Genomic DNA, 21,631 nt, shown 5'->3' with positions numbered 1-21,631 from the left:
TGCGGATGACAGTATAATGTTGGCCAAGGGGTTTTGTCGTCATCAGCCTTTTTAGGGGCAGGATACTCATGAGCGGCGATGGTGGCGAGTTCGCCATACATGTCCTCAATCAGAACAAAGTGACTGCCACGGCCAAAGTAATGAAAATCGTGCCTCTTCTGTGTTGGGTCACGTTCACTGGATCCATGGAGACGTTCGGATTGAAGGAGTTTAGAGAGGGTGTGGGGGTTGCGTTGCTTTGCGGATGAGGTCTGAGTCGGAATTATGGTAGAAGGCTCTTCGAGGCAACGCGAAAGTACGCTGTCGAGTTTGGCGGTATCCCAGATCTTGATCTTGAATTTGAGGGCATTGGCTATGAGCTCGGTTGCATCTGCGTCTTCAGGCTGGCTGGACAACCTGTTCGGAGGGCATACTCGGTCTACTTGGCGTCACGACTCACCGCGAACGATTCTTGAGGGGGCTTTTAATTCTTGATAATATTCTCGCTTTGGGGGCATTTTCCTTCTCTGACGGGTCGACTGAGCCTGGAGGGTTGGGGCGGTTGGAGATAAGGTGCGTAGTCTCGCGCGAGAAGAAAGGATCTATCCTCTAGAGTGTGGATGAGAAGAGGCATGGAGAGGAGAACTGTGGACTCACCGCGCCAAGCTGCTGGATGCGCGAGCGAAACGACTCGAGCTGGTGGGGGCGGTCGATGGTGTCGCTGTCGAGGTAAAAGATCCAGCCAGGAAAGGCGCGGCAGTACTTTTCCTTGAACTCGAGACGCTGCTGTTCCCGCTCGAGGCGGTGGTTGTCCCTGAGGGGATCGCGGTCGCGCCTGTGCTTCTTGAGTGGGAGAGCGGCGGGATCTGGAGACCTGGGGCGTTTCTGGGGTAGCGGGGGCTGCTGGAGGAGGAGCTGGCGGGGGGCGAGCGGGCGACGGTTCATGGTCAACTGGAAGCAGACGCGTAGGCACGTGAGCCCGTCGAGTTATCAGCGAATGAGTGTCACGTGCGCAGCATGGCTGCCTACGCCACGACCCGGCACGCGCAGGGCAACAAGGAGCGGGGGACGGACTACCACACGACGCTCTTCCGCCGCCTCACCTGGGAGGGCACCGTGCCGCTCGAGGTCCGCGTCGACGCCAAGGAGCTCCCCGCAAACTCAAACAGGGGCCTCGAGTGTTATTATGTCCAGGCCCCCCGCGTCAGCTACCTTCCACTTCTCCTCCCAGAAGTCCACAAATACCTCATGGACGTCGTCTTTGACGAGGCCGCAGCCACCTCGCTCAAGGAAGACGACTGGTGGTTCGAAACAGAGGAAGGCACCCTTTTGAAATGGTCCTCATCTTTCCTTCATCAGTCTCATCCCACTCAACACCTCCACACAGGCATTGGCCCATCGGACTGATATACGACAACCACACCATATCTGCCTCCGTGCGCGCCGCCGCATCCCAGCGAGCCCTCTCTCAGGCCCTCCCCCTCCGACTTATCCTCCACCTTGTCTCCCCGCCCACCGAGAAGCTCATGCTGGCCCCCTCGCCAGAAGCATGCAAACAGGCCTTTATGGGTCAACTCAAGGAGGCCGACTTTATTCGTTGGGGTAACACAAAACGCATCACCGGTCTGCGAAAAGCAGAACAAGACGGTATATGGGAAAGCATCAAAGAGCGTACGTCCACCCCCTCTTCCTCCCCCAGACTAGCCATCTCAAATCCCCTGGACACTAGACAATTTCGAGGAGTATTGGCGCATAGCTTCAAAAGTAACCCCCGCCGCTTCATCCGCACCTCCCATAGGCTCTCCTGGAAACAACTCCATGCACGTCCGTCCACCCTCAATCGATGCCGGCGGTGTCCCAGAACGCGACAACGCGTACGCCGTGCGTTGCATCCCAGCCAGGATCTATCTTCCCGATGGACCGTTCATCCAGGAATTGGTTCCACCGCTCCTCGAAGACGGCAAGTCCTCCGATCTCACCCTACTTTAACTCTAACAAACCCTTTTGTACAGGCTCTCCGCACACATTACATCACTTCTTGTCTGCTCATCTGCCTCTATTATTCCCCTCACGTCCATCCCCGCCCACATCGTCGCGGGTTAATCAATCAACCCCCGAATTGGCATATGCTTTAGTACAGGGCGTTCTTACGCCACCCGAGGCCGAAATGGCTTGGTTAGGAGCGTGCCTTGCTGGAGCTGATGGATGGCTCAATATCTGTATTGGTCTGAATCGGGGTTGAATTCTACATCATCTTTCCTTCTTGTACCAACTAATACAAGAGATGCATCTTTCAGATTGGCGATCTTTGAGGTTCTTGATTGTGTCGATGTTAATCATATGTAAGTATCAGGCGTTTTTTTCTTCACAAATTCATGTATCGAGGCATCACCTGAGTACCAAGATCGACGCGCACCGCATGAGCATCATACGTCAAATTTAACGATCTGCTCACTCCCGGTCCTATCAATCTTCAGCAACCGTTTTGCTACGCACCCGTACACTATCCGGGAGCCATATGGCTGCGATGCGTTTGTTGTACCGGCAGTGCGCGACACTAGCAACTCTTTCACTTTGCTCAATGATAAAGAATGGTCTGCTGATGTCGTTATCAAACCAATCAATAGCGTAGCAGTTAAAATCTGTTGGAAAGCTGGCGCATTGTTGCCTGAGGTTGGCGAAGATTCGTCTGTAAGGGAGATGTCCCGCAGGCTTTCCAGTAAATCACTGTAACGCATCAGTTTTGTTCTCTTTTGCTCGCCGTTACTTACATGATTTCGCGAGTTGAAGGCTTGCCGGGTAGTTCCACTTTTTTGATGGCGGCAGCTGATACGACGAGGTCCTTCATCACAGTCCAAATTTTGTTCTACTTCTAGATTACTACCCTGACGTGAGATTAAGGACGGAAGACCTACTACAATAACCTCCACCTCGTTTGTGATTGTGATGCCGAGGACTGTTTCGTAGTCTGATGCCTTGACCTCGTCGACATCTAGAGTTTGATGCTGGGGCGAAGAATGAGACTCTGATTCTGCATCTGGAGTGTCGTTCTCGGGAGGATCCTGAGCCGGATCAACAGCTGATTCCAGCGGCTTCATGAGCAATACATTCGATTGGCTGGTAGTAACTTCATTCTGGATAAGATTCGGAGTCGCATGTTGGAAGAGTGGCCGTTCGATAGTATCTCGGAGTGAGTCGGTCAGAACCTTGGGAGTTGGTCCACTTGTAAATGAGATCACACTCATGTCTCCAAAGTCGGCTCTCTCGTCCATTAGCATGTTCTCTCCGCTAAACTTGAGAGCGCGGGTAGGGGCTGCAGGTGTGCTCCAGAATTCGTCTTCTTCCGTGCGAGGTTTCGAAGAGGCAAGAGGCTTCTGTGTATTCTCTGCCAGGTCTAGATGTGTTTTTCGTCCTTTGACCAACGTCAGCCGCTGAAGAAACATCAGGTTAGCTGGATTAGGATACAATTGTTACGAACCTTGCTGGTGAGTTCCGTTAATGTAGCTCGTAGATCCTGTATACGTTGTTCTTCTTCATCAATTCGACTTCTATAATCCAAATGGGTGGAAGTTTGGACCTAAGTGAAGTGAACAATATGAGGGGGGAATATGGGACTGAAGGAAGGCTACACCGACTTGTTCAAGCTGACGCAAGTTGTCGGTTAGATCTTCAATACTTTGCCTAAGGATGGGTACCCGTGCGAGGATCTGTTGGATCTGGTCCTGAGCACGAGGCATGGGTCGGACAAGTTTGCTGAAGAAGGGGTGGATGAGCGTCGTCGCCTGGATTCAAAGGTGAGAGACGACGGACTATCTGTCCATATATTTCATAGCGGCTTTAGCATAAATTTCCGGACCTGCATCCCGTCGTGACATATCGTCGTGGCGAGAATGAGGCCTGCGGAGAGGAGTAGCACCATGGAAGTTTATTCTCTCTACTTCCTTCTCCTGCATTGAGTTCCTCTGAGGTTGGACAAGCGAGAAGAGGCCGAGCTCGGACGGGTCGACGTCGCGAATGAGATCTCCGAGGTGGCACTGGAGGATGGCATTGGCAAATGGACCGGTAGAGAGGGGGTTGCGGGAAGCATTGTCGACGAGAGTGGTGATGTTTTTTGTGTTGCGGCCGAGGATGTCGATGTGATCAGCCAAAGACCTCATTGTGGGATGATCCAGGGCAGCACTGTCCGCTTAGCGCTTACCGTCCCTTTACTCAAATTCATATACCCCATCCATGTGGGAACCCCTTCCCCTCATCGTCTATGGCTATGCTATCCATCCTCTCACTCCTTTCAAGCGCGAAACACGACTATCCGCCCGAAACAGGCTTTCAACCGTAGACGAGGCATCCGATAATGACACCCAGTCCGTAGTCCATAAGGATGTCGTATCTCTTGAAGTCGGGGATGAAGTTTACGCGTTCGAAAAGTACACACCGGGTCCCAAAGATTCCACAGACGGGCCCTGGTATCGAGGGTTTGTGGCTTTCCCAATACCGCCCTCCGTTTGTCCTCATTTTTCCCATTTATCAGTTATGTCGTCTGCACCACGCGGAGACCCCCAATTTCCTGGTCCGACTCATCATCGTCGAAGCCAGTCAAATTAGAAGAACCACAGCAGGTCTTTATTGGCATCTTTCCAGCTTCACATATCTTTGTTCGCGACGAGCTGCCAGATGCAGAAGGACGTTTACCCGAACTCGCGCATTCCATGGCAGGCGGTCTCCATTACATGGGATCTAATGGTGATGGATGGGAAGCCAAATCCGGGATTACTATGGATCCTTCGCGGGATGGACTCCCGGAAACTTCAGAAGGACAGAGTCTGAGAAGGCAGTTCCGAGTTCACACCGACCATGGCAGCCTTTCGAAAGCCGCCTTCCCTGTATACTCCACCAGCATACGTTCAAATAGTGTACGATCCCTCAGTCTCAGGTCCTCCTCCCCTTCAGGTTCTCACATCGACAAACTACTCCCCCCTCGACCATCATTGAAATCCGGTGATGATACGGCCTCGGGTGCTCGCCAGCCCATTATTGACGAAATTGCGTCCGCCCTCCGTGAATGGCATACTCTTATGTTTCATTACCTTGCGAGGCGCGACTACAGATTATTTCATGTTGTTCGAGAACACATTGAAGCCCTGCATTCCGGTCGGAGGCAACTACTTGCACAGACTTTAAATGAAGAGGAGACCGTCAACATGCGACGTGAATGTGTCATTCGTCTTGTGAGCGGAAACATCGTCCAGGGCTTGGATGTGATTGTTCGTCATCCCACATGGGGAGGACTTGTCAATGTGGATATCGAGAATGTGCCGGACCCAAGGAGCTGGATCAGTGCAATTCGTATGTATGCTATGCAAACTTCATTGGCTTACCTCAATTTCCAAGAGGACGTGGAAATAAAGCCATACCGTGCAAGTACTGACCAACTACTTTCGGGTGCCGTACCTACTCCCTCGTATTCTGCTTTCCCTGAATTGCCTCCTCTTCGTGGTCCTCAATCGGAAGTTGGAACTATGAAGTCTCCGGCTCGACAATCATCCGCCAAGTTCTATCACGTCTTTCTCGATCTGCGTGCCTTTGTTGCATCCCCATGTGCTCCTGGGGAGACCGCCGAACTTTTTTTCTCGTTATACAAGAAGCAAGGGACTCAATTTGTAACTGAGGACTTCTGTGCTGTGCTCAACCATAACGGTGTGCTGGCACGCGATCCTAACAGCAAGATACGGACCTTATTCACTGATCTTGCTTATGCGGATATTCAAGATCCTGTTTATCTCGTCTGCCGCATTGTGCGCAATGGTTCTTTCAAGCCAAGCCACACTACGCTCAATGGAACCTCAGAGAATGGGAAGCACGCTGGCGAGACTACCAGCAGGAATGATTCTACGTGGGACCTCGGAAACAGCATGAGTACGAATGGAACGCGGACTATCCCCAGTACAGAGGCGGGAGGTCAAGTCAGGCGCCCTTTCGGTTGCGCAGTTTTGGAACTCACACAATTGAGCAAAATGACGACGGATCAAAATGATTCCACCGCAATCAGAGAATATACAATGCCTATTTACGTTCCAACAAATGAGGCTTCCTTCTCTATGATACATCAAAGTATCATTAATAATATCACCAAGGAATATGAAAAATCACCACGGTACGGTTCCTCTTGATTAAATTTGATCAGTGACTTATTTGATGCTATAGAGCTAGAATGCTAGCCGTTTCTATAAAAATTTTCCGTGGCAATACGCAGAATGTACTTCGGGAAAATCCTTCACTCCTTCAAGATATTCCCCACACACTTCGCCTGGGCTTTCCAGATGTAGTCTTTCCAGGTGATTTGCGCAACGAGCTTTACATCAAACTCTGGTGTGGCGACTTTGGAGCCTCCCACGCTAGTTCGAGTAGACTCAGCATCGGACGTGTCCCGAATGGAAACGTACAAATCACAACCGAAGTCAAGGATCAGAATGGTCGCACCATTGAAAATGTGATCTCTCAAGGCAGCGGAGAGCCTCTCATGTCCACTTTTCAATCGATGGTTTTCCATCGAACTGTCGAACCAACTTTTGGCGAGCTCATCAAAATAAAGTTGCCTCAAAATTCCGTGCCAAACTGGCACCTCTTTTTCACTTTCAAAAATCGCCATGGTCGTGATAAGACAGGAAATAAAAGTAATCCAGATGCTCCTGACAGGCCATTTGCCTTTGCATTCCAGCCCCTGTTCCTCGATTCTAGTGCATTCGTCAAAGATGGCAGCCATACTTTGGTCATGTACAGAGCGGATAGACTCGGGCAGCTCACCCCAGATACCTACTTGGCCGCTCCTTCTTCGTTGACTGAAGGTCAGAAAATAGAGCAGATCACCATACCACTCGAAATGCAGAAATTTGCAACTCCCCTCAGAGATACTCTCACTATCCGAAGCTCCTTGTGTTCAACAAAGTATACCCAAAACGTAACTCTCTTCAAACTTCTCAACTGGGAGAAATTTTCTTATAAGGATGATCTCGCCTATCTCCTCACTCGGTTCAGATTCATTGTGGAAGGAGAGATTGTCAAGTTCTTGCGAGACATCTTTGACGCCTTATTCGGAATATTGATATCCCAGAATAACCAGTCTGGTGAGATGGATAGCCTTGTCTTCAATGCCCTCGTCACTATCCTTGGCATCGTTCAGGATAGGCGTTTCAGCAATTTTCAGCCTGTCTTGGATGTTTATATAGAGCAGCATTTCACCTGTGCTGCGGCAGCTTCCCATATGATCCAGTCAATGAATCGCCTACTCATGAATCCCACTTCGGAGGACACAGCACCCAGCCTACGAGCAGCGCTGAAGGTGTGGCACTACATCTTCAAGTTTATTGCTCGCTCCCGCGAACTACAAAAAGCCAAAGAAATCGGAATGGGTGGAGGAGCCACAGCTGACCACTTGGAAGCTACTTTCAAGCGCGAGTTGCGATCTCATCTCGCTGAAGTTACACGGATGGTATCTATCTCGTCACCGGCCATCATAGGCACTCAGACTATTGCTCTCCAACACTTTACGTCTATTCTGCCCGAGCTGGAGAAAATGTGCGATATGATCGAACTTGTCTCCATCGCTACGACCTTTGCAAAGGCAGTCCTTGCAAGCAAAGGCAAAATCGTCATCTGGAAACTTATTATGTATCTCCACATGGTCAAAGGTTTCTTGTTCGATAATGCTCAGGCCCGACCTCTGTTGGTTGAGGCTATTGTCATCTGGATTAAACCACACTTCGGTCATTACGATGAATACATTCACACGAGCTCTAGTGATTCTGACGCCGTTCGAGACACTGCTCGACAAACTTGGTTGGAAACCACGAGACTTTGTGTCACGATCATTGCCGTCATGCTCGATAAACTGCAACAAAATCTTGTTAATCCAGACATAAGGGCCGACACTCGTGCTTATCGTCAAGAGCAGGAAAATGTTGAATGCCTGTTGCCTCTACTGCCTCGGTTTGTTCTTCAGTCCCGTGTTTTGCTCTTATAATATCTGATATCTCACTCAGATTACTCGACTCGTACCGGGAACTTCAAGCGCCAGCCTCGCGCAGAGTAATGGAGCAGATGCGTCCACAATCTAGCTTCAAGTCCTCGGTTCCCGTAACTTTCCCAGAGTCCTATCCGTTCTCGCTTCTGGTGACATTGCCAGAAACACCCCGGTCGGCAGGCGTCACAGCTAATGGCCCAAAGGATACCGATTTTTCGTTTAATCCAGCCTTGGGCGAGACCGCCGTTGTTTTCCTTGTCCTCATATTGGCCTTACCAGTAAAGGACGTTCTCAATTTTCTGGAATCCAGTCTAGTGATTGAAGGTCGCGACCGATTTGTCTCATTGTTATCTCAGCTCTTCAATGTTGCCACTTCAATACTTGATGGTGAAGCATTCCCAAGGACGTGGTTGAACATCAATATACTCGCACACAAAGTTTTGATCAAAATGATGGAGCCTGTGGCCACCATACTGGAGAAGGAATTTATACCCCCTCAAGAACAAGAAACTGACTTTGACTCAAATCTTTGGAGAGAATGCTTCTATATGCTTTTACGACTGCTTTCATCTGATCAGCTCGTAATTGAAGAGTTCAGCCCTCAGGTTGGTACCTATATGACGCGTTTAGTTCGGTGAGAATTTGACTAAATTTTTGACAGAAACGACGAGCCGTTTGGCGACTCGCTGGAGATGTTCGAGGAGATGGAGCTGCAATCTTACTCAACTTATGGCAGGGATTAGGATCATCAGAATTGGGTACAAGTCCAGAGCCTCCAATCCGATATGGGGTAAGGCCATTGTTGCCTCGTGGAATCACAACTGAACGGTCCGCGATAGGGATATCAAGTTTATCTACACTCGTTGGTGGGCCATGTAGTAAACCTTTGTCTAAGTCACCACGATCAACTACGAAACAACGCAGTGCAGATGCTCTTCAGCATGATAGTCACTGAATATCATCAATCGGAACATTTCGACGGGATTGAAAACGAGTTGGTCACGAGGCTGGACTCATTATTCATGTCTGACAGTAAAGGTGACGATATTTCACGAGCCTTCTTTATCAGCCACTTGCGCCACCTCTTCGCTATCTCCGATGTCGATGAGCAGCTCCGAGAGCGAGTTTCCACCTTTTTGGACTCCGTTGATCTATTCTTGGAGCTATTACTGAGTGTGCGAGACCTACCGGAAGGTGAAGAGTTCCAGGATGACCGAGTTATGGCGACGGTGAATATAAATTTTACACCGTTGACATAAGCTGATTCCCGCACAGCTGAGACTCATGAATTTCATACGACGAATTGGGAGAGACGAGATTTACATCAAATACGTGCACCAGTTAGTTAACGTGAGGACATTACTTTCCACCTACAAAATGCGACTTACATTTGAATTTGCAGATGCATCTGCAATCTCAAAATTACGTTGAAGCTGCCCTTACACTAAAGTTGCATTCCGACTTGCACGAGTGGGATCTCAACAGTTTCGTTGGACCAATGGAAGACCTAGGATTACCGCAGCAGTCGCACTTCCACAGAAAAGAAACATTGTGTCTCCTGATTCTGAACTACCTAGGTAATTGTGTCAATAAGGCTGTTCGCTCGTTCTGATTCGGTTCACAGGGCAGGGCAAGGCTTGGGAAACCGCAATTGAGATCTGCAAAGGATTGGCATATCAGCATGCTGCGGTAACATTCAACTAGTACGTTCCATACTTGTAATTCGCTTTCGTGCTGTGTTTTCATCATTGGACTGTAGTGCTCGGCTCTCAGAAATTCTTAGACACGAGGCAACGCTGCTTGAACACATAGTCACTGAACAACGATATTACCCTGATTATTACCGTGTCACCTTCTACGGTAACTTTCCAGCTGCGATTCGAGATAAGCGCTTCATCGTAAGTCTCCGAAATCCTGAATCCTTGGAACCCAGCTCAAGAATAATAGTACCGGGGTTATGAATGGGAGAAATTTGGGGCTTTCTGCGAAAGGATGTTGAACAAACACCCCGGTGCCCAGCTGCTAAAAACTCCAGGAGACCCCCCAGTAGACATCCGCTTTGGAAATGATCAGTACATCCAATGCACTGCCGTCACGCCGGAACCCGATCGTTCATCTCCTATATTTACTAACCCAGATGTTCCCCTTGCAGTACGAACATATTATGAACACAGGTTTGTGTGATACTATGAACATCCGTTATACCGTGTCTTATCCGAGCCTCCAGTGCCATAAATCTGTTCAGTTCTTCAAGACAGGTCAAAAAGATAGCCAGGGACGGTACAGAGGAAATCTGGCTTGAAAAAACGTATTTCACTACTGAAGAAACGTTTCCCACGGTTCTTCGACGATCTGAGGTAGTTGGAGTGGAAGTAGCTGAAATATCGCCGCTGGAAAATGCTCTCAATGAAGTGGAACGAAAGACCAAGGAGCTATCATCCTTATACCAAAAATACCAAGCACTCGCTAAAACAGCACAACACGTTTCTACCAACGCTTTGGCAATGTCGTTGAACAGCGCAGTTGATGCGCCCCTGAATACAGGGATTTCGTCCTATCGACAAACGTTTTTCAACCCTGACTATCTTACTCGCAATCCTGAAAGAGCTGAAATGGTTGAGAAGCTAAAATTCGCAATCGACGAACAGGTGAGTATCAAACCAACATGTTGTTCGATAGGACTTAAACAGTGGGGATTTAGGTCCGGATTATTGACAGTTGTCTCAAGCTTCATGGACACCTCTGCCCACCTGAATTCATCCCTTTCCATGAAACTCTTGAAAGATTTTTCCGACGAAACTTCCGTGAAGAAGTCAGGCGATTAGCAGTGGACGTTTCCGATTCTATTTTACCCGCCCGCATGCCACCACCACATCAATTCCCTACGGCGCAAGGCCTGCTGGCTACGGATCCAAATCGATTCGTCATCCCTCCCCAACAAGGTTCCCTTATGTCAACTCCATCCCTTGATCCCCAGTCACCTACTAGTACAAGTAACCAGACGCTCCCGACGTCCAACGCCAAACAGCAAACACCTCTGCAGCGACATTTAGCACAACTCACTCGGCATGGTATTACTGGTGTCGCGTCAGCACCCGGTGACATAATTGGCAGTGATTCGATGTCTACGGATTCACCACGCAACTCCTTCATCAATGTTGGAAATAATAATAATGCAATCCAGAGCACGTCAACGGCCCAGGTGTCTGCACCTTCATACATGGGAAGTGTAGGCTCTTTTTCTTTAAGGGGCCGACTCTCGCGGTTTGGCAGCATCACTTTCGGTCGAAAGAACACGTCGGCTACATAATTGTAAATCAGCTATTTTACTATACCCGCCTCTCCTGTTTCGTCGTTCCACCACACGGTCGTTGTTATTATTAATATTGTCCCCGATTTGCAACGTAGTGTGTACTTTCGCCTGACTCTGCCGATTAATTTATCTCTCATTAATCAAGCTCAAGTTTTCTGATAACCATAGTAATTTATCATTTCGAGATCGCAGATTGTGAACGCGTCGTATTTTAAGTCTACATGAATAAATATTTTTTTTCGACGGTAACACACCGATGATGAGAGAAGAAACGAAGACGACGATTTGAGATGCTCGAGGAAAGCTAGATAGAGACTGGTACGACACAAAACAACTCCATGGATGTCTTTTCGACTACGGAAACCCAAAACAAAGACTAAGAGAGTAATGATAATAGACAAAAACTGGCAATGAAAGCGATGAGGAACGTAGACCACTAAACAGCGATTTCGTCAGCCAACCTGATAATGATCACCCATGGAGCCCAACGCCTCGTCTGGCATACCATCGAATGTCAGACTATCGTAGATCCGATAATCATAAGACGCAGTTTCATTGGTGAAATTGTGGCCGGCTGAGCTATTTGGTTCAAGCGAATCATAGGATGAAAGGAGATTGAGGGCATCCAAGCCAAGCTCGGTTGGCTTGAATTCCGCCGCCCAAGGAGCACAGGTGGCCTCGCTAGCTGGAGGAGCCTCCCCTGTCGCCTCCCCCGCTAATAGAGGATACACCGACGCTGCAGGCGAAGTTGTCACCGGACTTTGATCGGGAGAGGAAAACGATTCAGAGCCAGAGGAGGGTGAGACAAAGGTAAAATCATCGGATAATGAATCATACTTGTTAGGGATGGGGATGGGGAGTGAGTTGTGCTCCTCCTTGGATGTAGGAAGTTTTCTAGAAACAAGTTCGGGACTACCGGCGGTCGGTGTCTCAACCGGGGGGGATTCATCGGAATCCGGTGCAGAAGTAGTGTAGATCGACTGTTCACTGCATCAGCGAACGTTGACAGAAAGCATTGAGCCATCAACATACGTATTTCGAGAGAATTTTCTCTAGGGCTTGTCCAAGCAAATTCCAGTCAAATACCTTGAGATCTTTCTCAATATTCCTGGGTTTGGGATCCGGAAACTCCATGATACGCTGGAAAAAGTCGCCGAAACCAGGCTTGTGTTTGGAGACCGTGGTGGGACGGAGGCCCTCAAGATTGCGCCGGATCCTGTTTTTCTCTTCCACCGGAAACTCGCCATTTGTGAGACGTTCCAAGAGATATATGACATCGACTGAAGTGACGAAGCAAGTGTCCGTCTCCTCGCGATATATGCAGGAAATGACGCTGTCGTTTTCGCAGTACTCGTCCTGACGGATGGGCTCGCAAGAAACGATAAGCCTTCGACCGTCTTGGACCTTGGAGAAACGAACAAGTCTACGTCCAGCTTGGGCTTCTGTGGGAGTCCAACCAGTGCATATACTCGACAACGGAGTCAAAAGCTCCAAAATAGGGGTCTGAGCATATAGGCTTTCAGTAGATTCGCCGAGAGCGGTGTTCTTGGTCCGCATGAGACTCTGCGACTTCATGCGCCGATGCAGTCGTAGATTTTGTTGAGACGGAAGAGAGGTTGTCGGTGAAACAGGAGATTTGGAAAGCTGTCGAAGGGTGGCAGAGCGACGCCTGAGGGCCGTAGAATCAGGGAGGGAAGAAGGGATATGGAGTCTAGGAGGCGGGTGATTGGCAAGAGTGCGCTCTTTGAGCGAACTAGAGCCTATATTGGAAAAACTTCTTGAGAAAAGAGACGAAAAAATATTATATAAACGGAACGGACGTACCTGGTGACCAATACGAAAATTCCCCGAAAGTGACAGAATCGAGGATCTCGTTTTTATCATTAAGAGCCTGGACAGACAGGAGAACCTTGGACGAAAATGAAGAGTCGTTTGGGGGGATGTTGGCATCTAGTTGCCAGCGACCGTAAGAGTAATTGGGGAGCTCGCGGACTTTGGTTGCAATAGCCTTCTGGCCGACGACGAGACGGACAAAAAGGGCATCTGCGCCATCAGGCTGGAAATGTATGCGAACGGTAATGGGGACGCCGCGTTCGCCCTCCGAGGGGGTGTAGCCGAGAACGTGAATGGTGCCGGAGGGGGAGATGACGACGCTGGAGGAGGCGGGGGGATCGATGTGGACGGAGGAGAGAGAGGCGGGGTCTGCGGTGGAGGGGTGGGCGATGTTGGTGTCGAGGAAGGCGGCGTGTCGCGAGGCGGATAACATGCGAGGAGAGAGAAAGAGTTGTGTATTGGGCTCTCCAGCCCTTATTTATCTTCAGACTTATGTCAGCCCGCCAATGACGCACGATCCGCCTCCATCCCAACACACCGATCCGCTCTCCTATCCCTGCGGACACTACCCCTTTCCAGCGCATATACCAAGGAGAGGGCGAGACATGACATACCTCTCCACGATCACTGGCAGGTTGGGTGGCTGGGCTCCCAGTGGCCGTCGTGCGCACCGTCGTGTTTCCAGGCGCGCACGACGGGGGGGACGTGCCCCTCGACGGAGAGAACGCGGCCGCACGCCGTGCAGGGATCTTTGAAAATTCCCTCATGTACGGCTAACCAATTCTGAAATGCGAATTGGAATGGAGCCATGCCTGATATGTGAGAGGATGGCCATATATGGGAATGACAACACCCACCATCAGACTCTGAAATGGAATATTGGGGTTCGAATGCAGCACCCGCGCAAACTGCTGCGACAGATTCTGGAATACCGTGTACTCGGACTGCTCGTGGGCGGCTTTCTGCGCGCAAAGTCAGTCCCCCGTCGCCCCCGATCTGCTGTGCTTGGACCCACCTTTTCCCGCGGCCCAAATGCGGCCATGTTCTCGATCACGACAGCCCCACTAGTCCTCTCGTAGGATACACTAATGTATACAATCACCACATCTGGTATCATGAATCTGAGGAGCTGGGGCCGATCGCTCTTGGCCTCCGCTGCTGTCTTTAGCCATATCTGTAGTTTGGCCCCCCGTTCTCGATTGTGCTCGCGGATGTACCCCAGCAGATCGTGCGCAGTCAACGGCACGGCATTGGCGTCTGCGGGCGGAAACACACTGGGCTCTTGCGCAGGCTTGGCCACATAGGGCTGTGGCGAGGCAGGAGAAGGAGGCCTTCTAACAATGTTAACCATTAATTGATTGTACAAACATGTCTCGGGGCGGACTCCCACCTCCGCTTCCGGCTTTCCCTTCGGAAGTTGGAGTTGATTCCTGTCGCATCGGAGTTCAGACTATCTTGGGCATGCTGCAAGGCTTGCTGTACGTTGGGAGAGCGAATGCTTGCAGCAAGCTCTTTCAAACGAGCAAACTCTGGCCTGAGGGGTCCAGCAGCGGGGGCAGGGGTGAGAAGCGACTGAGGCAGAGTCCTGACGGACTGCAGGTTGTCGTACAGCTCGGTGAGATCCTGAATTTGCGTCTGGAGGGTCTGGAGAGAGGATTGCATCGGTGCATGTCAGGCGGCCGAAAAAGCGCCCAAAGTACTATTAAGTGGGGGGTGTGACTGACACGTGCTGTGACTCCAGGTTATGTTTTTTCGCCGCTCTTTGTGCTGCGTCGCCATGCTCCGCTCCAGGCCGCTTGCTCGTTCGCTGCAGCCGTTTCTCTGCCCGACACGCTTCGTCGCCACCTCCCCGCCCTCCACCGCCCCGTCCTCGGACAAGACCCCCAGTCCTCTCCCGCCCCCGCCGCCACCCCGCAAGCCAAAGGTCGGTCTCAGACCCGCACCCGTCAAACCGCCCCCGCCAAAGCCGTCGACGTTCTCCGCCCACCATGTCCCTCTTTCTCCCTCACGCAAGCCGACCCCGCCCGCTCATGCCTCCGCCCCTTCCCTGAATCAAGTCAAGGAAACCGCCAAACACGACATTGAGCAGGCAGAGGCTCATGGCATTCTCTCTCCGCCTCCACCCAACGCCAACTGGTTCAAGCGTACCGTGCACAAGGGTATTCAACTCGCGGTACCTATCCCTTTTCTCGTCCAACTCTCTTGTTCACAGCCCAATTAGAAATTCTATTTCCGAGGCATCAAGCTCATCTTCGTCAGAAGTAGACAGGTGTCCCAAATTCGCTCGAGAGTCAGGAGTGGCGGCAGTCCGATGACAAGGGCCGAGTTCAGGTTTATCCAGACTCAGAAAAAGGATATCAACAAGTGCGCTCTCACGTTTTTTTATTCTCTTCCAATCCCCTAACCCACTACCAGAGTCATCCCTTTCGTAATCATTGCCCTCCTTCTAGAAGAAGTTATACCCCTCATCGCTATTTACGCGCCCTCACTCCTTCCCTCAACCTGCATCCTCCCTTCTCAACAGGAGCGCATACAGGAGGAAAAGATCCAAAAGGCCTTGAGTTCCAGGCGCAATCACGCCGCTCTCTTGACCGAGCTTAGGAGTAAAGAATCTCCCGAGTCATATCTCTCCATTGATGCCATTCGATCCCAAGATGCTCCGAGTGTCTTTTGCGGGTCAGTCTATTTACTCGGTCTTTGTCTATGCGCTCCGACTCATCCTTCCGACTTGTCAGACTCTTGGGCCTGACAGTTTTCGGCTTCGACGCCCTACGGATACACCGGATTAGGCGTCATTTATCATTCTTGGCAGAGGATGATCATTTTCTTCTACAAGATCAATCCCAGCTTTCACAGAAAGAATTAATGGAAGCTCTCAAAGAGCGCGGACTGTACGTTCTTTGTACCAAATTGTCAAAATGAAACTCACTTAATTTTCTCAGTGTTGACCCACAGGCGTCTCTCAAGTCCAATGAGGCCAAGCTACAGTGGTGGTTGAATAACATACGATCATCCGATCCTGCCGATGCTCTCGCTCGCCGACTATCCCTAATCATCCAACACTCGTCTGGGGCGCGTCCCCTGTAGCACTTGGATATATTTATAGACATACAGCCACAAGCTCCTTTTAATTACATATATCGCACTACATATCTTATCGAAAGCTACCCCTTTATCGCCACAACTATTGCCCCATACAGGATCTGATATAAGCCAATGCCTGCCAAGATTTCAAATGGAATGGCCGCAGCATTATTGCCCTCTGGATTTCTCGCAGGCTCTTGCGTAAATTCTGGGTTGGTGCACTTGGACTGCATAACGCGACCGAGTGCAATCTCAAGGCAGCAGCTACTGATGACAGGTCGTCTCGGACGCTGGTCGAGACTGCATCTGAAAGCAGTGAGAGCGTTGCTCTCTGCCCCTTGCTTTGAATCATCAGATTTGCTAACCGGATGCGCGGTTCAACCTTTCCCGGTTCCAAAAAGACCTCTTTCTGAGCAACTGATAAAGCATCATTGATCATCCCCTGGAATATATTTCAAGTTGATCAGAACAGGAGAGACTACACGACACGCACCTTGCTCAGATGATGCTGCACGACCAGGTAGTCCACGTCTCTATGAATATCCAATTCCTGTCGCTGATCAACTGATAGACTGAGCACTTCCGATAGTGCCGCATCGATGAGATTTTCGTCTTCAGTCAGAATGCCCATGCCTGCAAGCGCATTTATGGCAGCAATATTCTCAGAATCAACTGCAATGCTACACAAAATGTCGTCAATTATCAGCGGTGCCGAGATCTTCTTGATATATATAACACTTACTATTCGAGTAGTTGTGCCTTTGCCGTCTCCTTCATTTCATCTGTCCCAAGAGCCCAGAGTGTTTGAGTCAGGAGAATCATGATCTGAGCTTTCAAAGCCAAGTCATCTCCAGCGATGCTTAATGCGGCTTGAGATGAGGTCAATGAGCTAGAATAATCTCGCAACATGAAATGAGCTAGCGCAAGCCCAAGATGAGCCTGCACACGTAGGAGGATGGTCTCCCGGCCATGATCCACATGTTCAGTCATTTCTTCACCCTCCTCGTTCCCCACCAGTAAACCTAGGGACGTCTGAAAAGATTCCAGTGAGCGCTCGTGTTGACCCGCCGATAGTAAGAGACGGCCGAGGGTCGTGCTCGCGATTGTATATTGTCTCTCGACGACTAAATTCTCCGACTCCTCGTAGGCGGCCTCGAGAATAGTTATGCATCGCTCTACTGAACTTATGGCCAGGTCAATGTGACCAATCCTCTCGCATATGAGAGCAAATAAGTGTAACCCCAAAGGATCATCTGGTCTGCAGGAACAGTAACGGTCCAAAGCGAAGAAGCAGGGTATGGGGTCAGTTTCATCCTCTGTTCTCCTCTTCGAGAGCTTCGACTCGTAGAACGCTCGAATTCCGTATTCAGCATCAACGTCAGGCTGTATTGTATGTTCTCATTGACAAATAGCCAAGCGAACGAAATATTCGCAAAACTTACAAGATTGGGAGTCAAAGTAATGGCATGTGTCAAGAGGGAATATGCATCAAATTCGTGACCGTTTCCAGCTGCAACCAGGGCCTGTCCGAGCCACGCTAAAGGGTAATCTGGATCTACCACTTGTGCCCGATAGAGAGCTTCATTGGCCAATTCCAGATCGCCATGGTGGTAATACAACAAACCCAGGTTGGTCCATGTAGCTACATCCTACACGAAAGCCTTTATCAACGCGAGCCACTTTGGTTGAAAACTTCCTCCCACCTTGGGATTTAGCTCGAGTGCCTTGATATAAGCATGCTGCGCAACCTTTGGGTGGTCTGAAAACTGCACATTCCCATAAGTACTCCAATACAGCTCATTTGTTGGCTCCTCCTTCAGCGCATTTGTCATTGCTTCGATTACTCCGCTCTTTATATCCAGACCCACGTCCGGTACTCTTGTGCACCAGGTCTTTAGCCCAATGGCAAGGTCATAACATGCGGCCCCACGAGCTACATTAGAAGATTGGTTTAGAGCGACCCTCAAATGGCAAGCTTGAATTGAAATGCTGAGCAATGCATTAGGACCTGAGGATTCGATGGCAAATGGTGATCGCGAATCGGTTTTATGCTCTTTCGATAAAAAAAGGTGAAGTGCACTTGAAAGTTTAGCTACGCGTGAATCATTATGAAATTTCGTACGGAGACACAGCTGAAGAGCGGCATCGGATATTATCTTCCACGACACACCTCGGAAGCCTGGGTAGCGTTCGAGAATCAGCATCGCAGCCTCTATAGCATCCAAAAATGAAGCTTCCGCTCTGATTTGAAAGCCTCCTTGGAGCTGCGTCTGTCCCAGTGCAAAGTGCGCTTGAGCAAGGGCGACGATTACGCTCAGCTCATCCGGACGTTGAGTTAATAGCTCCTCGAAGATGTAGATCGCTTCTTGACATAAACCTGTCTTGCTCTTGAGCTCCGCGATAAGAAAAGAGCAAAGCCAGTTTTGTGGATCGAGCTCTAGCGCATGATGTAGTGCTTTGATAGCAGCTGCCTGCCTGCCTGCCTTGGCGTAAGCCTCACCCAGTCTGGACCAGCTGAGGCAATCCTCAGGTTCGGCTCTCAGAACGTTCTGAAACGCCTGGATAGCAGGAAGATAGTTTTCACGGTTCTGTAATGTATGGTGAGGAATGAACTTGTGGTATGTATCCACAAAACTTACCATCTCCACGAGCCCAACAGCTTTCCACGCCCAAGAGTTCGTTGGAATGAACTCGACGACGCTGGATGCGGAATCAGGACTTATGCCACCCTCTCCTTCGATGGTACGCCTGGCCACTACTTCAACGAGATCCCATTCTCTGTCCTCCGCGAAACCTTCAGCTAATTTTCGGGCGGCTAAATTCTCGCGGGGATCCAATTCGAAGGCTTTTTGAAAACATTTTGATGCTCGAACAGGGTCCGAAGGTGAAGCAACGTCGGCATAAAAAAAGCCTAGGGAGGTGAATGCTGGCGCAAAAGAGGAATCTTGCTTGAGCGAAGCTATAAAAAAGGAATACGCTTCTTCTCTTTGAATTCCTAGTGGGTGTTTTGAGCTGTCTCTAGCATCTGAGCTGATTCTTTCGCTTACCATCAAGGTCCCAGTAACACTTCCCAATTCTCCACAAACATCGCGCAGCATTATGGCTCCGCCCATCCAGGTTTTGCAGGTCGTCAAGAACATCTTTCATCTTTTCTATGTCTGACAACTCTTGTGTGGCCTGCCAGTGACACCACGCTTGATCCTCTTTCGCTTCGAGCCCATCTTCTAGGTCGCCGGGAAGCAACTCTACTATCTTTTGGTATAATTGGGCTGCAGGAATCCAGTCTTGCGCAGTCCGTAAAATGTAAGCTTGAGAAATAAGACATCTAATATTTTCGGGAGAGATAGACAGTGCTTCATGCAAGATGCTTGAAGCACGTTGATGATGTTTTGGGGGGAAAAGATTTGTCAACGCCGATGCAAGGATGGACTGAAGGCCAACTTGAGTTCTGGGTGTATCTTAGTGATACAATAAGTAGACACCAGGAATACGCACTTGCGCAATTTTTTTCCGCTCTCTTTTTCAATCTTTTGAAGTAGTTCAAGAGCCGTTTTCGCAACGCTGCTTGCGTTTTGGTAATCTTCTTCGTTGAGATAGACCTCTCCAACAATACGACTGACTGTCAACGAGCCTTGAGCTCTTGCAAAAACGTTCTAGATAGCTTTCAGTTGAGTTGAAAGTGCACCCTCAATTCAAATCACCATGATACCATCGAAAGGATCTTCTCCGTGCTTCGAAGCCTTCTCTTCGTCTTCCTCGCCCTCATTTCCTTGCTCAGACAATCCCTCTGAGATATACTCGTAATAACATTGGAATGCCTCAGCCAAAACAGAGTTTGGGAGTACTTCGATCAATTGCTTCATCACCGAATAATCGTAATCAGCTTGATGAAGTCACTTTGTCGCTCTACAATTTATACGATATAAAGTGAACTCACACATAGCCTCACAATCTTGCTCTTCCACGTACAATGTCCAAGCTAACTCGTCCGGTATCTTCAATAAGATGACCCCTCGAATCAGCTCATCAATTTCTTTTGAGAGTTCATGTTTTTGCATTCGATATTTCTCAGTCAGAGGTAAAGCGTGTAAATAGTTCACTTTGTGTCGAAGCAGCTTTGATTCCGTTCCTCTGCGAAGATCATCGGTCGAACCTGGGTGATTTGATATCTGATTGTATAGGGCAGGGAGCTAATCTCCAGTGAGCCATAGAACAAGACAGAAGGCGGTATTGCGTACCTGAGATTCTGCCCATATTTCCCTTCCAATTTCGTTCCTGACCTCTTTGAGGCTACCAGCGTTGAGTCGTGTCCTCCGACTTTCAAACTCCTTTTCCATGAAAGAAGTTTCCTGGGCTTCGATCAGTGCTACAATCTCCTCCAGCACTGGAAGCTCATTGTGAATAGTAGATTGAACGTGGAAAATGGCTGTAGCCGTAGGATTGGTTGGATCTGGGGGAGCCAGGCCAGATAAGACATGATAAAAAGGGCTGTCCGGTAAGAGATATAACAACGCTTTTACTAGCTGCGCCTTCATTAGTCAAGTTCGAGAGGATTGATTGAAATTATCACACCTGTCTCTTATCACCAAGGCTGCGCGTGATATCGATGATCTTTTGAAGAGTCTCTGCTGTTTTAATTGGATCGTCACTGCCAGCAATATATATCACAGCCCTGGCGCCATTACATTGGAATAACTTACGCTTTTTGGTGGAGTTGTGCAATAGTTTTCAGAGTGTCGAGAAGTCGCTGCGGATTGTCTATTTTTTCATATAATTGCGATAGTCCCTGGTTGGATGTTCAGAAGAGAGATTATCTATTGGAAGAGGAGAGGCATACCTGCCAGGCTAGGATCTGATCTGGCGAGAGACTGGCAGCTCTGCGATAAACCTATCATTGGAAGTAGCAAAGTTGTAGGTCTATGTACAGAAAGGGTGGCAATTACCTGCTCGCTCTCGTCGGTTTCGCCAAGGTTGAGCAAGGACAATCCGAGAAAGACGTGTCTAAGGAGGGTGTAAATGGAGTGCCATAGCATCGAATGAAGCGACAAACGCGGTGTAGTTTTCTGGCTCATACTCCAATACCTGTCTCGCGGCATCGCGTGCAGCGGAGAAATTTTTGTGCCCGATGGATTCGCGAGCTGCTTTGAGTTTCGACTTTACGAACGACATAGTGAGGCGTGATAAGCAAGACGGGCTTGCTACTTAGGTATCAATTAGTCACATGGTAGATGATCGCGGTCACAATTTTCGACCAATACATGGCTCAGTACTTTTCCTCACGGACAATGGCCTGGAGTCGCTGTTGATATTCCTCTTAGCAATGATTTGCCGCAATATGAATATCAAAAAGAGGCCACATGCAAGCATGCCATCATTATGGTATGGGAGAAAATGATGTGACTGTA

General features: G+C 49.4%; 8 protein-coding genes across 8 annotated transcripts; 4 read left to right on the top strand and 4 right to left on the bottom strand.

Moving 5' to 3' along the window:
• Positions 1-68: 68 nt before the first annotated feature.
• Positions 69-248, top strand: AGABI2DRAFT_150805 (hypothetical protein; the record flags this gene model as incomplete). The annotated part of the gene is made up of 1 exon (XM_006460917.1): positions 69-248. One exon carries the CDS (start codon positions 69-71, stop codon positions 246-248), a length of 180 nt encoding a protein of 59 aa, XP_006460980.1.
• Positions 249-337: 89 nt separating this feature from the next.
• On the bottom strand, positions 338-927 carry AGABI2DRAFT_221355 (hypothetical protein; the record flags this gene model as incomplete). The annotated part of the gene is made up of 3 exons (XM_006460916.1): positions 637-927; positions 440-588; positions 338-387 (listed from the first exon to the last, which is right to left on the bottom strand). Coding segments are annotated over exons 1-3 (486 nt in total), but the record flags the coding sequence as incomplete, so codon positions are not given.
• A 69-nt stretch (positions 928-996) lies between these two features.
• On the top strand, positions 997-2,801 carry AGABI2DRAFT_185310 (hypothetical protein; the record flags this gene model as incomplete). The annotated part of the gene is made up of 5 exons (XM_006460915.1): positions 997-1,316; positions 1,367-1,650; positions 1,709-1,939; positions 1,992-2,710; positions 2,754-2,801. 4 exons carry the CDS (start codon positions 997-999, stop codon positions 2,219-2,221), a joined length of 1,065 nt encoding a protein of 354 aa, XP_006460978.1. The 3' UTR covers positions 2,222-2,710; positions 2,754-2,801.
• An 813-nt stretch (positions 2,802-3,614) lies between these two features.
• On the bottom strand, positions 3,615-4,118 carry AGABI2DRAFT_178338 (hypothetical protein; the record flags this gene model as incomplete). Its single annotated transcript, XM_006460914.1, has 2 exons — positions 3,615-3,732; positions 3,790-4,118. A coding segment is annotated over one exon (302 nt), but the record flags the coding sequence as incomplete, so codon positions are not given.
• Positions 4,119-4,209: 91 nt separating this feature from the next.
• AGABI2DRAFT_204364 (hypothetical protein) lies at positions 4,210-11,531 on the top strand (the record flags this gene model as incomplete). Its single annotated transcript, XM_006460913.1, has 14 exons — positions 4,210-4,451; positions 4,508-4,810; positions 4,889-6,130; positions 6,181-7,962; positions 8,016-8,601; positions 8,658-8,786; positions 8,836-9,225; positions 9,272-9,346; positions 9,399-9,573; positions 9,621-9,699; positions 9,756-9,894; positions 9,944-10,170; positions 10,224-10,644; positions 10,698-11,531. 14 exons carry the CDS (start codon positions 4,210-4,212, stop codon positions 11,304-11,306), a joined length of 6,399 nt encoding a protein of 2,132 aa, XP_006460976.1. The 3' UTR covers positions 11,307-11,531.
• Positions 11,532-11,761: 230 nt separating this feature from the next.
• AGABI2DRAFT_143038 (hypothetical protein) lies at positions 11,762-14,804 on the bottom strand (the record flags this gene model as incomplete). The annotated part of the gene is made up of 8 exons (XM_006460912.1): positions 11,762-12,289; positions 12,342-13,069; positions 13,134-13,511; positions 13,681-13,713; positions 13,814-13,925; positions 14,000-14,104; positions 14,158-14,448; positions 14,511-14,804. 8 exons carry the CDS (start codon positions 14,802-14,804, stop codon positions 11,762-11,764), a joined length of 2,469 nt encoding a protein of 822 aa, XP_006460975.1.
• Positions 14,805-14,912: 108 nt separating this feature from the next.
• Positions 14,913-16,336, top strand: AGABI2DRAFT_192547 (hypothetical protein). Its single transcript, XM_006460911.1, has 5 exons — positions 14,913-15,315; positions 15,364-15,506; positions 15,558-15,818; positions 15,878-16,033; positions 16,085-16,336. The coding sequence occupies exons 1-5, from the start codon at positions 14,920-14,922 to the stop codon at positions 16,227-16,229; spliced, it is 1,101 nt and encodes a 366-aa protein (XP_006460974.1). The 5' UTR covers positions 14,913-14,919; the 3' UTR covers positions 16,230-16,336.
• AGABI2DRAFT_185307 (hypothetical protein) lies at positions 16,317-21,395 on the bottom strand (the record flags this gene model as incomplete). The annotated part of the gene is made up of 14 exons (XM_006460910.1): positions 16,317-16,668; positions 16,720-16,906; positions 16,969-17,609; positions 17,669-17,875; positions 17,930-18,814; positions 18,866-19,221; positions 19,274-19,674; positions 19,722-19,879; positions 19,928-20,109; positions 20,164-20,416; positions 20,465-20,749; positions 20,799-20,874; positions 20,927-21,012; positions 21,309-21,395. The coding sequence occupies 14 exons, from the start codon at positions 21,393-21,395 to the stop codon at positions 16,327-16,329; spliced, it is 4,146 nt and encodes a 1,381-aa protein (XP_006460973.1). The 3' UTR covers positions 16,317-16,326.
• Positions 21,396-21,631: the final 236 nt, after the last annotated feature.

This window comes from Agaricus bisporus, assembly GCF_000300575.1.
Source record: "Agaricus bisporus var. bisporus H97 unplaced genomic scaffold AGABI2scaffold_5, whole genome shotgun sequence".
Classification (NCBI taxonomy): Eukaryota; Fungi; Basidiomycota; class Agaricomycetes; order Agaricales; family Agaricaceae; genus Agaricus; species Agaricus bisporus.
The sequence above is the reverse complement of the archived record's forward strand: the minus strand, read 5'-3'. Positions and strand labels throughout refer to the sequence as shown.

Coding starts and splice junctions, on each gene's coding strand:
- AGABI2DRAFT_192547 (XM_006460911.1), top strand. CDS start 14,920: ATGCTCCGCTCCAGGCCGCTTGCTCGTTCGCTGCAGCCGTTTCTCTGC. Junction 15,819..15,877: donor GCTCCGAGTGTCTTTTGCGG/GTCAGTCTATTT, acceptor CCGACTTGTCAG/ACTCTTGGGCCTGACAGTTT. Junction 16,034..16,084: donor GCTCTCAAAGAGCGCGGACT/GTACGTTCTTTG, acceptor TAATTTTCTCAG/TGTTGACCCACAGGCGTCTC.